The sequence below is a fragment of the Pogona vitticeps genome, chromosome 2, assembly GCF_051106095.1.
Source record: "Pogona vitticeps strain Pit_001003342236 chromosome 2, PviZW2.1, whole genome shotgun sequence".
Lineage (NCBI taxonomy): Eukaryota > Metazoa > Chordata > Lepidosauria > Squamata > Agamidae > Pogona > Pogona vitticeps.
Window position 1 is genome coordinate 151,976,283 of NC_135784.1, and position 12,175 is coordinate 151,988,457.

Below are 12,175 nucleotides of genomic sequence, written 5' to 3' on the forward strand. Positions count from 1 at the left end.
CTGCAGAAGAGGGAAGTAAAAAATTTAAAGCCTATTAGACAATTCTGATGAGCTACATCACTTAGAAAAAATTTTTAAAAATGAAAACTTCCTCCCAGATAGAGGAAGAGAGAGGAGGCAGCAAGGAGGGGTTGTTTTTGCTGTCTTCATAAGGGAGTAGGATCAGATAGTGTTCCTTAAGTTATTTGTTCCATCTGGATGCAAGAATCATGCTGAAAAGCACACCAGACATCTACCCAACCTTGAGCAACCCTATTTAGCCTGATCCAACCTACTTCAATTGAACCTGTGTAAAGTCCTTAGTGCTGGACTATGATTTGGGAAGTGTGGGTCCTAATCCCCTCTGTGCAATGAAGCTCACTGGATGACTATGGGCCACTCCCTCTCAACCTGACTTGCCTCACAGGGTTCTTGAGAGGAACTGCTAGATAGCTCAGTGGTTTAGATAACTGGCTACAGAGCCAGAGGCTGGGAGTTCAGTTCCCTTTTGTGCCTCCTTGAAAATTCAATGAGCCATATGGCCTGTAGTTCTAAGATGATGATGATGATGATGATGATAAAGTGGGGAAAGTAAGATCAGTGTAGACTACCTTAAGCTCACTGGAGGAAATATAAAGATAACAGGGAACAAATTAGTGAATTTCCATCAACCCTGAGTGCTGGCCATGCTGCTTGGGACACATGAAGAATTGGGTTACGAAAACATCTGGAAGACTAGATTCCTTACCTCTAATATAAAAACTCAGAAACAAGCACTAAATACAATCTATCTAGCATTTGTACTATAGCACCAAATCACTCTGTATAGAAGATGAAATTAACCAACACTTGTTAATTCCCACATCCTGGTATGTCAAACTATCATGGTGGAAACTAAGCAATGAAAATCACATTGGTGTTTTTTCTGGGTGGCAGCATCAGCTTTACAGAATGGCAAGCTTGGGAATTTGTCAATCTAGTACTACCATTTCCATTTTGCCACATGTATGCAAGAATATAAAATGCAATACATAGGTTACATGCCTTACCTCTTCCAAGCTACAGAACCAACGGAGAGTTCCATACCTGAGGAACCTGGAGTCAGCACTTCTGCACTGTACAATTATTTTAAAATTCAAGATGGATTTCTGGATTTTAATAGATTGTGAATGAATGCGATTACTTGGATATCTTTTCTTTCCCTTAAAGTAAGTTTTAAAGGAACTAGCTCTCCTCTGCAATAAGACAATGGCTGAAATCCCATTGCTCAGCATAGTAAGTTGCAGCCAGAGTAGGCCCATTAAATCAGTAGGAATTTAATGCGTTATCTCCTCCATAAGTTCCACTGATTTAATAGGCCTACTCTAGTTGCAACTTACTGTGCTAAGCAAGAGGATTTCAGCCCATTAGTTCAATGTAGAAGTATGAACTAAACATGTCATATTTCATGTATGAAATACCATCATAATTTCCTTACAATTCATAAACTTTATCAGGCCTTGATTCTCCTCAGATTGATTGATTGATTGATTGATTGATTGATTGATTGATTATCCTGCCTATCTAGCCACTTAAGGCCACTCTAGGTGGCTTACAACAAGTGCAGTTACAATAAAATTAAGACAATTTTAAATATGGGGAAAACTTAAGATGAAAAGGGACAAAGGCGAAGGGAGAGGAGAAAGAGGAAAGATAAGGGAATGGCTGAAGGGAAGGCCTGCCGAAACATCAGTGTTTTTGATTGATTTTTATTCTCTTTTAAATAAAAGTTATTAACTTTTATTCTCTTTTAAATAAAAGTTAGTGGAATTTAGTACTGCAAGACACAATCAGAAAACCAGATTCCAGTTGAATATCAGGATAAAAAAATTCCTAACCATTAGAGCAGTACAACAATGGAACCAATTCCCTCAGGAGCATTAGCACTTAGCACATTAGCATTAGCATTTCCAAGGCTAGAAGCATTCAAGTGAAAATCAGACAACCATCTGTCAAATCTACTTTGATTTTGATTCCTGCACTGAGCAGGAGGTTGAACTTGATGGCCTTAAAGGCCCCCTTCCAACTCTATTACTCTATGAATCTATCATTTGCAATGCTAGGGAAAACACATCCTGTAATCACAAAGTTCCATACAACATTCTCCTCACCTAATTACTATTGAAAAGCAGCTATTAGAGTTTGAAATAATGAGATGAGGAAAAAGAGGAGGTCCCTGTATCTATTCTATATGGAATCATTTTGAAATTTGGAGGCCTATCTCTCTAACCTCTTCTTACAATAACATATTCCAAAATCTTTCTCTTTTTATTTAAATGGTAAAACGTTATAGAGAACTGCAGGTTAAGTGTTGCTTGGCCTCATTATTTTACCTACAATGTTATTTTGCCATTACTTCTGCATGTTCTCCTGGTAAATGCCATAACATTTCAACTTTGTTTCAAAAGTTCTAATGAATTTAAACAAACACACACAGAAGCATAGTATCCCACGCTTGTTCACAAAGTCAATACATTAGTAACAGGTATGATTATGCAGCATAAACCTCAACCAGGTTTATCTATAACAGAAATTTAGAAGACAGGTTCTGAAAGCAGTAAATTCCCAATTTTCTACTGACCAGCAGATAAATATGGAGATGCTTGGAGATTTATTTTCACCAACTGAGATTTATGCTGCCTTCTATTTAGTGAAATCTCACTTCAGGGAAATCTATCTCTTCACTGTCTGTTCTCCTCAATTGCAAAAGTTCAGTACCACTTTAGATAATAAACTCAGTCCTTGTGGGGGGGGGGGAGAAAGTAGTCTTATTAACTGACTGACACCCTCTGAACCTTTGTCTACCACAGTACCAATGTTTCATTTGATGCCATGTACAATTGCAGACGCCACCACAGCATTCACAAGGGAACATACAGCCGCACTACCATTTCTTTTTGTGTGTTTGGGTGGGGTGGGGTATTATATGTGTCCAGCAAAGAAGTGACTTATTATTGTTTCCCATAAAAGTTCAAGAATATCTTTCTGGACAGTGCATTAAATTCCCGGTAAAGCGGTATATTTCTTGGAAAGTAGTAAACTATAAATTGTGTTCCATGCAGAATTAATCTAAGCTGAATAAACCCTGGTTTTAAGAAGATATCAGCAGCAGAATCCAGCATTTTAGAAGATAATATTGTAACTCTTTTTTCTTTCAGTAACAACCAGGTTTTTAGCTATCAGGTTTTTTGATCACACAAGGCAATTCATACTAAAAAACACACAAAACCCTATAGAAACATCAGTTTAGGTTTTCATACAGCAGAAGTAGTCCAATTATTTGAAATGTACACAAAAATATCCATAGCAGTACAACAAAAAGCTACTGAAAACTCATCTTGATAGCAAGTCACAAGAAAGAAACATGCTATGGTTACTTACCAATAAGAACAGTTAAGCTTCACAAACTTCAAACACTTTTCTTGTGGTCTAGCAAAACTAGTTCCTTGCTTGCACCCATTTACAAACCACAGACTTCACCAGCACACCTCTATATGCATATTCAACTGTACTACACTAACCCTTTACCAAAGAGTGCCAATAAAACATATTTGTTGGAAACAGTAGTTAATTGGTAAAACAAAGCCACCAAAAACCATGCGAGTCAATTTCCCCATTTATTTTTTTAACACATTGCCATTTTAAGGAAACTAGTCTGACCTTTTCAGAACAATCTGAAGCATGACACTGATGGCCAAACTCAGGTTTTGAAGTACTTCATATACATATACTGTACACAACTTTAATAAACCCATATTTAATTATTAGAAAAAAGCCACTAGAGTTTTGAAACCCACTTTTATTTCCTTCTGCTGGTAATTTAAAACTTTCTTTAAACTCTAAAGTCCCCAAACTGGAAAAACTATTTGAAGGCATATTGAAATGAACTGAATGAATGCCTTAGTTCAGTTCTCACTGCAAAGCTAACTAGATTGCATCAACTGTCAGCTAAGAACATCCTTGCAGGTGACAACAGAAGGGAGAGGATTAAAAAGGTCAAAAGAGCACATCAACTGTTTTCTCTTCAACCTAAGAAGTGAGATTATTACTGCCAAGTCTACTGGCTGAGTAACACTGTTGTGCCACAATATTCAAGCATTCACACTGCACATGTTTTCATAACTGTACACTTTTCTTATGAGCAACACTCTCAGCTACCTAAGTCCTCAAGAAAAATAGAGCAGATGTATAGTGTAATTTTCTGCATATTTATTCAGAATGAGTTCGCTATAGCAGCCACCCATTTTAACTGTGCATTATGGTGAAATCCTTAACACAATTTTTATCCATTGATTTACTGATTGCTGGAGGTTTCTTCCTGTTTTTCTGCTATTAATTTAAAATTATATGCTTTTTTAAAAAAAATATATGTAACATTCTGAAGTTCTAAGATGGTGATGACAATTCATTAGAAGTAGGTCATATTGAAGTAGAAATTACTTTCAATGAAACATATTCAAAACTGGGCCATTAAATTGCAATCGTAAATTTGTTCAGGTAGTGGAGTATATTTCTTCTTCATCCTTTTAAAAAGGTATTAGTTAATAATGGATGTTCTCATGATGGATGGGTGGGTTCCTTGTAGTAATCAACAATATGAATTTGTTTGGGGGGGGGCTTTTAGAATTGTCACTTAAGGAGAAGAATTTTTTAGAATCATTAATACTTTTGTTTTTCAAAGAAACAGATAAAAAAGAAAGCTTTAAATAAATCTGATGGGAACTCCTGGTAGAAGAATCCTTTCAAATCTATGCTCTTTTTAATAGTAAACAATCAGCCTTCAGAAACTAAAAAAAATCTAAAACAGATTATGCACCCAACTTTGGATACCATTACTCAGGAAAATGGTGAGGTCTTTTCCCCATCTTTCCAAACATGTATTTCAGAGGCAGAAATTGCTACACAACACTACTATCTCTGATCATTCCTGCACTCTCCTCCTTCAGAACTATTTTATAGTGTCACCTATAAAAGAAAAAAACCAGTTCTCTAAATGCCCTGGTGAAACATGTTATCATAATCTCTTCCAATTAACTGAATTACGGCATTGTCAATATCATTTGTCTTAAAAGAATGTTGATTTTTTTTCATATAACATGAGTGGGAGACTTGTGACCCTCAAGGTACTGCTGACTGTAACTCCACCAGCCCAAGCTAGCACTGCCAGTATGATGGAACTATAGTCAAATGCAAGGGCACAGGTTGCCCATCCCTGCTTGATAGAATCTATATCATGTCACTTTTGTAGCATGTGATATCATATGGATTCATGTGTCTCCTTATTCCTAATAGAATGTGCACAAATACAATAACAATATTTTTGGTCACAGCCACTAGGATAACATAATAAGTAGAGCGGTGTAGGATAAGAGCCTATGCAGTCCACTACTCTGTTCCAACAGTAGCTAAGCAGATGCCTATGGAAGATTCCCAAACAGGACATCCATGCAGTAACTTTCTCTCTTGTGTTCCTAACAAAGTGACATTCAGGAGCTTCTCCACTGATAGCAGCTGCTGATGGCTTTATCCTTTATAACTTTGTCCAGTTCTTTCTTTAAAGCTGTACAACCATCTCTATATCTTGTAGTAGCAATTCCATAGTTTAATTCAATGCTGAGTGAACAAATGGTTTAGGTTTTTATATCCTGAATCTCCCATTATTCACCTTCATTGGATGGCTGGATATTACAGATCAATGGACTCTAATATATAAGGGAAGCAAGCTTCTCCAGATACAATTTCTGTATACTATGCATAAGATAAGCTGACTCTCACCACTGACTGATTAGTTTGGTACAAATATTATATTCACATCTTGCCTTTTTATCTATAATGGAACACCAGAAAGCACAAACAACAATCCAAGATCATCTCCCATCACAGCACTAATCAAATGCAGGCTTAGTTACTTTGGGAAGCTAATAATCTACTGCTAAATCATGACCTGGTTACTCAGGTAGAAAAGTGGGGTGAGGAAAAAATGGGGGGAAATGTGGAAAAAAGTTTCGAGTTCCCCTTCAAAAACGAAAAATGTTGGATTATGAAATATTTCATTCTGATTAAAATATTTAAAGTGAGGTGCTCCTATATTGGACAACAGAAATTGTTGATAGTGGTTATCTCAGAAAATGAGGCTGACTGCAAAAGTTTAATGAAGCAAAAATAAAATTTCAAAAACTGTTACATTTTTACAGTATATCCAGATTACAAGGGAGGTCCATACTGAGGGATACTTGAGAAGGAACTGATTGGTGACCTAGCCAGAATGTCAAACCATCAGTTTACCATGTGGCAGAAATCACACAGATAAAATTCAGTCCAGATTACAAGACATTAAAATAGGACTGCCTTTTGAAACAAGCTTTTTGATTGCCTAGAGAAACATCACAAATTGACTTTTTTTGTGGTAAAACAGACAACCCTGCCTGAACAAAAGCTCTGCCCATATACAATATGTTCCCAAGAGTGATGCCCAGCCCTCCTTTGAACAGGTCTGCAAAAACAGAACTAGTTTTTGAGTGGTTCCTGACTTAATAGTGTCTTTGCTGAGACATCAAGAGGGAATCTGGAGTCACCAGGCTTGTCAGTGTTGTGATGAAACAAAACATCAGTCAGAACCAGGCTATTTGGGGTGAACAGAGGCTTTATGAGGGCTTGTATCTAGTTTTAAATGTTTCAACTTGGCCTTCTCTTCAAAGCTAAAATTAATTCAGAGTTTTACACACACACACAGTAGCGACTGTAACGTTATTCCATCGATTAAAAGAGGATTTTGAAATCCTCAGCCACTAGGTCTGATCTGCAGACGATCACAGAAACAACGAACCTTCCTTGCTTGAGTCTACATATGACCTCCATCACGCCCCTGATCCTAGCAAGCCACAGAATAATTTTTAAAGAAGACCCTTCCCCTCTTTCAGAACAAGGAAGACCGTGATTTAGCTCTCTGTCACCTCCCTCAATTAATTAATCCCTTATTTCCGCGACAGCCATTGCTTCCAAGATGTCCCCCTCCCCAAAGCAATTCCTGATCTCTTTCTCCCCGCTCCCCACAATCCCATATCCGCCATACCTCCCCCCTCCTGGCAGACACCTCGCACCATGCAACTGCTGTAGACTTCTCCGAAATAAGACCCCGCGCGGTCCATGGGGCCGCAATCCCTGCGAGGAGGGAAGGATCAAGGCCGTGAAGGAGCGAACCCAACAGCTCCTCATCATCTGGCTGAGAAGAGAGCTCGATCTCTCCGGCAGCCTCCTCACCACCCCAGGTGACGGTGGTGCTGATGGTGCCGCTGCAGTCGCCTTTTCCCACAGCCAGTCCCCCTCCCCACCCACGGCGCACTCACAGCCCCGAGAAAGGCTCCCCTATTTCCCCTTTCGGGGGAGGCTCCCCAATACCAACCGCCCCACCCCGAGCCGAAGCAACCGCCGCCATGTTGGAGGAGGTTGTTTCTTTCTCACCTACCCCGCCCGCCGGCCCGTCCTCCGCCTCACTCACCTTGGGCTCCCCGGTGGCCCCCAAGCACCAGCGCCAGCCCCAGGAACGCCAGTCCAACGGCCGGCGGGAGGGGGCGGCGAGCAGCGCAAGCCGAGCCACCCGCCATGGTAACGGCCGAGCGGCGGCGGCGGCGGCAGCGGCAACGGACGCCTTGCTTTCCCCCTGCCTGACTCGGGCGAGACGGTTAACGACGGCGGCGGCAGCGGCCGCGCGAGACAAATCAGACACAAGAGGAGCGAGCAGGCGAGCGCGACGAGGGGGGAAGAGCCAGCCGGACTTAAAGGGGAGGTGGCTCTGGGGCTTAAAGCAGAGGAAGGTAGGCGGACGGGAAGAGAACGAGCCCGGAGGAACCGCCAGTTGTACGCCGACAGCAAATCAGAGTCGGCTGACAAAGGGGAGAGCGCGTGCGAGCGGCACGAGGAAGGAAGGCGCGCGCGCGCGATTGTTTGGGATGCGGGAAGGCGTGGGAGCCCCTCGCTTGGCAGGCAGGGCACGGCGGGGGCGGGGCCCGGGCGAGCCGAGGGGAGTCTATGCTTCCCTGAGCGCGTGCGGATGTATGTAAGGAGGTGTAGGGTGGCGGGTTGAGAGGGCGCGCCTGCGCAGGTGCCCTCTACGGCCGCACGGATTTGCAGGCGGGGAACGCAGGGTCGCGACACAGTTTCACGTGGCTGGTGCTGAGAAAAACCCTTTCCTCTGGCAGGAAGAAGATAAACAGGAGGCCGTGTCTTTGGTCCTATTCGCACACGCGTGTTCCTCCTTTGCAACTGCGGGAGGCCCATTGCCCGAGCGGGGGAGGGGTTGGGCGGTATGCCTCGGCTGAATGTGTGAATACCGCTCCTGCAACTCGTAACGCCAGCAGTGGAATAATCATTCTGCCTCATAGTGCTTTTTTCATTGGGGCCTGTTCTCACGTTCAGTTGCCGAGGGCGCGCGACTTCTGCAGAATCCTTTCATTTAAACTGGTCACTGCACGTATCGGCCAATTTTAATGAAAAGCTTTGCGGTGTTTGCAGTGATAGGCGAACATGCTGTTTGTGGTTGTTAAAGCTGGAATGACCTATTTAAAAGCGAGAGCCGCTGTTTGGGATGAGCAACCCAGAGGGGCGCTAAGTGGCCACAAGGGAAGAGCCGTGCATTCAGGATAGAAGCAGGTGTGAATCGGGCCCTTTTGATTAGCTACCAAGTGTTCATATTTCTCATGTTCTAATATTTGCCATGGGACATAATTCTACTAGTTGGATGGTGCTGTCTTTCGCATGTTGGTGGGATGGGGAGCAGAAATACATTTTCTGCACACCTCTCAAACTCTAAATGTTAAACCAGAAAAGGCTAGGCTAAAATCTATGGAAAGCAAAAACAACACACCTTGCCAAATGGATGAATGTTGAAGAGCGTCTCCCACCAGGACAAGACTAGGTGGACCTTCTCGAGGTCACTTAATAGGCTTTGAAGGGAAATAGGCTGATTAAAGAATAACCAAATAAAATGGGGTTACTTGGACACAGGAAAAATTAACTGCAATTGTGAAGAAATTCAGTTAATACAGCATTTATGTGTATGAAATTTATGTCTCATCAGTTGTACAAAAGATCTAGCAAATGACTGAGCTAACACTATTGTAGTAATAACTAGAAGCCAACACAGATTTGTCAAGAACAAATCCTGCCAGACTAACCTCTCTGATAGAAGGAATGCTATAGACATATCTTGACTTAAGCAATGCTTTTGACAAAGTACCCCATATTCTGATTAGCAAGCTAACTGGGTGTGGGCTGGATAAAATAACTGTCATACCCAGTTAGCTACAGAATCCTACTCAGAGGGTGATGATTACAGTGGGGTCTCTACTTAAGAACTTAATCTGTATTGGAAGGCGGTTCTCAAGTCGAAAAGTTCTTATGTCGAATCTGCATTTCCCATAGGAATGCATTGAAAACCATTTAATCCATATCTGCTCTTTTCCGTCCATAGAAACTACAGTGGAACCTCTACTTAAGAACTTGATCCGTATTGGAATGGTGTTCTTAAGTTGAAACGTTCTTAAGTTGAAGCAAAATTTCCCATAGGAATGCATTGAAAACAGATTAATCCGTTCCGGCTGTTTTTTGTCCTTATGTACAGGCACGTTTGTACACTGAAGCATTAATTCCCATAGGAACTAATGCAAAGCCGGTTAATCCGTACTCTACCACTAGGGGGAGATTTTTTTTTTAATCTAAGAGATCTGCCTAAAATGACCTAAGGTTAAAAAAAGGGCAGGAAAGTTTTTTTTCCCCATTCTTATCTTGGAGCTCCATTCTCAAGTAGAAGCAAAATTTAGTGAACGGAGCTGTTCTTAAGTTGGATTGTTCTTAAGTAGGGACGTTCTTAAGTAGAGGTTCCACTGTAATGGGTCCTTCTCCAACTGGGTGGAGGTAACAAGTGGGGTACTTCAGGGCTCAGTCCTGAGCTGTGTGCTCCTCAAAAATTTTATTAATGACCTGGATTATTACATACAGGGAATGCCAATCAAATTTGCAGATGACATAAAATTGGGTGCAATAGCTAACACCCTGGAAGACAGAAAGAAAATTCTAAATGATCTAGATAGGCTTGAGCACTGGGCTGAAAACAACAGAATGAAATTCAACACAGATACTGTAAGTACAAAGTACTGCACCTAGGAAAAAGAAACCAAACACACAGTCACAAGATGGGGTATACTCGGCTCAGCACTACTATGAGCGAGAAGGATATTGAAATTGTAGATAACAAGATGAATATGAGCCAACAGTGTGAGGCAGCTACAAAAGAAGCAAATGCTATTTTAGGTCTCATTAACAAATATATAGTTTCCAAATCCTGCAAGATACTTGTTCCCCTCTATTCAGACTGGTTAGTGCTCATTTTGGAGTACCTTGTTCAGTTCTGGACACCACAATTCAAGAAGGATGCTGACAAACTGGAACAAGTTCAGAGGAGGGCAATAAGGATCATCAGAGGGCTGGAAACCAAACCTTATGAGGAAAGGCTGAAATAACTGGCCATATTTAGCTTTGAGAAAATAAGACTGAGGGAAGATATGATAGCGCTTTTCAGATAGGCTGCCATACAGAGGAGCGGCAGGATCTGTTCTTGATCATCCCAGAGTGCAGGACACGCAAAAATAGACTCAAGTTACAGGAAACCAGATTTAAACTGAATATCAGGGAAAAACATCTTAACATTTAGAGCAGTACAACAGTGGAACCAATTATCTTGTGAAGTTGTGAGTGCTCCAACACTGAAGACATTCAAGAGAAACTTGGACAACCACCAGGCGGATATCCTTTGATTTGTATTCCTGCATCGAGCAGGAGGTTGGACTTGATGGCCTTATAGGCTGCTTCCAACTTCATTATGATATGATTCTATGAAGCAGCCCACTTCTGGTCAAAAATAGTCTAATTATCTTAATATGTTTAACAGTTGTACCTATATTTCATATCTGTCCATAATTTTAAATTGTGCAATGCTCTGATACAAAGAAAGAAAGACTTATGGAAAGATGATACAAGATTTGGCAAGTGATGGGGACCACTATGGGAATGTCTTCTGTGGCTCTAGGCAGCTTACTGTTTGTCATAAACTGTCTGTGGCAGCTACACACCATGGTAATAGATAGACCTTAACTGCATTCTCTCTTCTCATAGTAGCTCTGTATTGGCATAAATATGTTTCTGTTTCTCTTTGGCTTGCATGATGGTCACCTATGGAACAATTGCAGACAGGGTGCTGTGCTTTGTTCTACACTGATAGTGCCAGTGTTTTTATCATGCTTCTTGCAATGCCTGCTCTGTAGGAAATGAAGACATGGCGACACAGGATACCCTTCCATCTGAAGAGCTATTTTCAGACCCCACTATTTAAATTAGACATGAGTTCTATCTAAATGTGGGAGAGCAGACTAGTTCAGACCCCTTACTGAGCCCTCTTTCAGACGGTGATGCTGGTAGCTCCCTAGCGGTGCATCAGAGATCTGTGGGGGAGGCCAATTAAAATGTATCTGGTTGAAATGGAAAGCCTGAGTTTCATTTCTGCTTTCTGCTGTGGCGCACATGCGCTGCTGTAGTGGCCCCTTGGGGAACATGTGTGCTGTTGGAGTTGTTGCATTCCAGACTTACAAGGAAATCTCCATCTGAAATTCTTTCTGGAGGTTCAGCTCATGATTCACTTATGGAATTTCTCTCGTCTGCATAGATGTGTGTGTGCGGTTGGGCAGAGATAAACACCAGACCTGCAAAGTACAAGACAGAGAGCATGTCCAGCTGTGAGGCTCTTGCCAAGCAAGAAGGGTAGAGGGACTGCAAATAAGAGATGACTGGGAAAGAGGACATATTTCTGGGAAGAAGGAAGACATTTCCAGAGAACATTTTTGATATTTCATCCAAATGAATTGGTTCTGTCCTTGGTTGTTATGAAGACATTTATCCGTATGCATAAGAGTCTGTGGTAAATGTGGCAATTGGCAGAGGAGGCCACAATGTCTCTGCAATCCTTTCCAACATTTTGTTATCCCAGACTGTGATGGCAAATGAATGAAGTTATTCCTCCTCCTCCTGTTTTTTCTTAAGGTGCAGGGAAGAATCCTGTTGACTATTCACACCAACGTAATTGCAGTGGCATAAATCACAGTAGGGA

The 12,175-nt window shown here is 41.5% G+C and overlaps 1 protein-coding gene across 1 annotated transcript in view; it reads right to left on the reverse strand.

Moving 5' to 3' along the window:
• Positions 1–7,772, reverse strand: part of ACVR1B (activin A receptor type 1B) — a 37,475-nt gene extending 29,703 nt beyond the window's left edge. The window contains exon 1 of the mRNA XM_020784576.3: positions 7,517–7,772. Within this exon, the coding sequence (XP_020640235.2) occupies positions 7,517–7,622 (106 nt within the window). The 5' untranslated portion in view covers positions 7,623–7,772. The remainder of the gene's footprint in view (positions 1–7,516) is intronic.
• Positions 7,773–12,175: the final 4,403 nt, after the last annotated feature.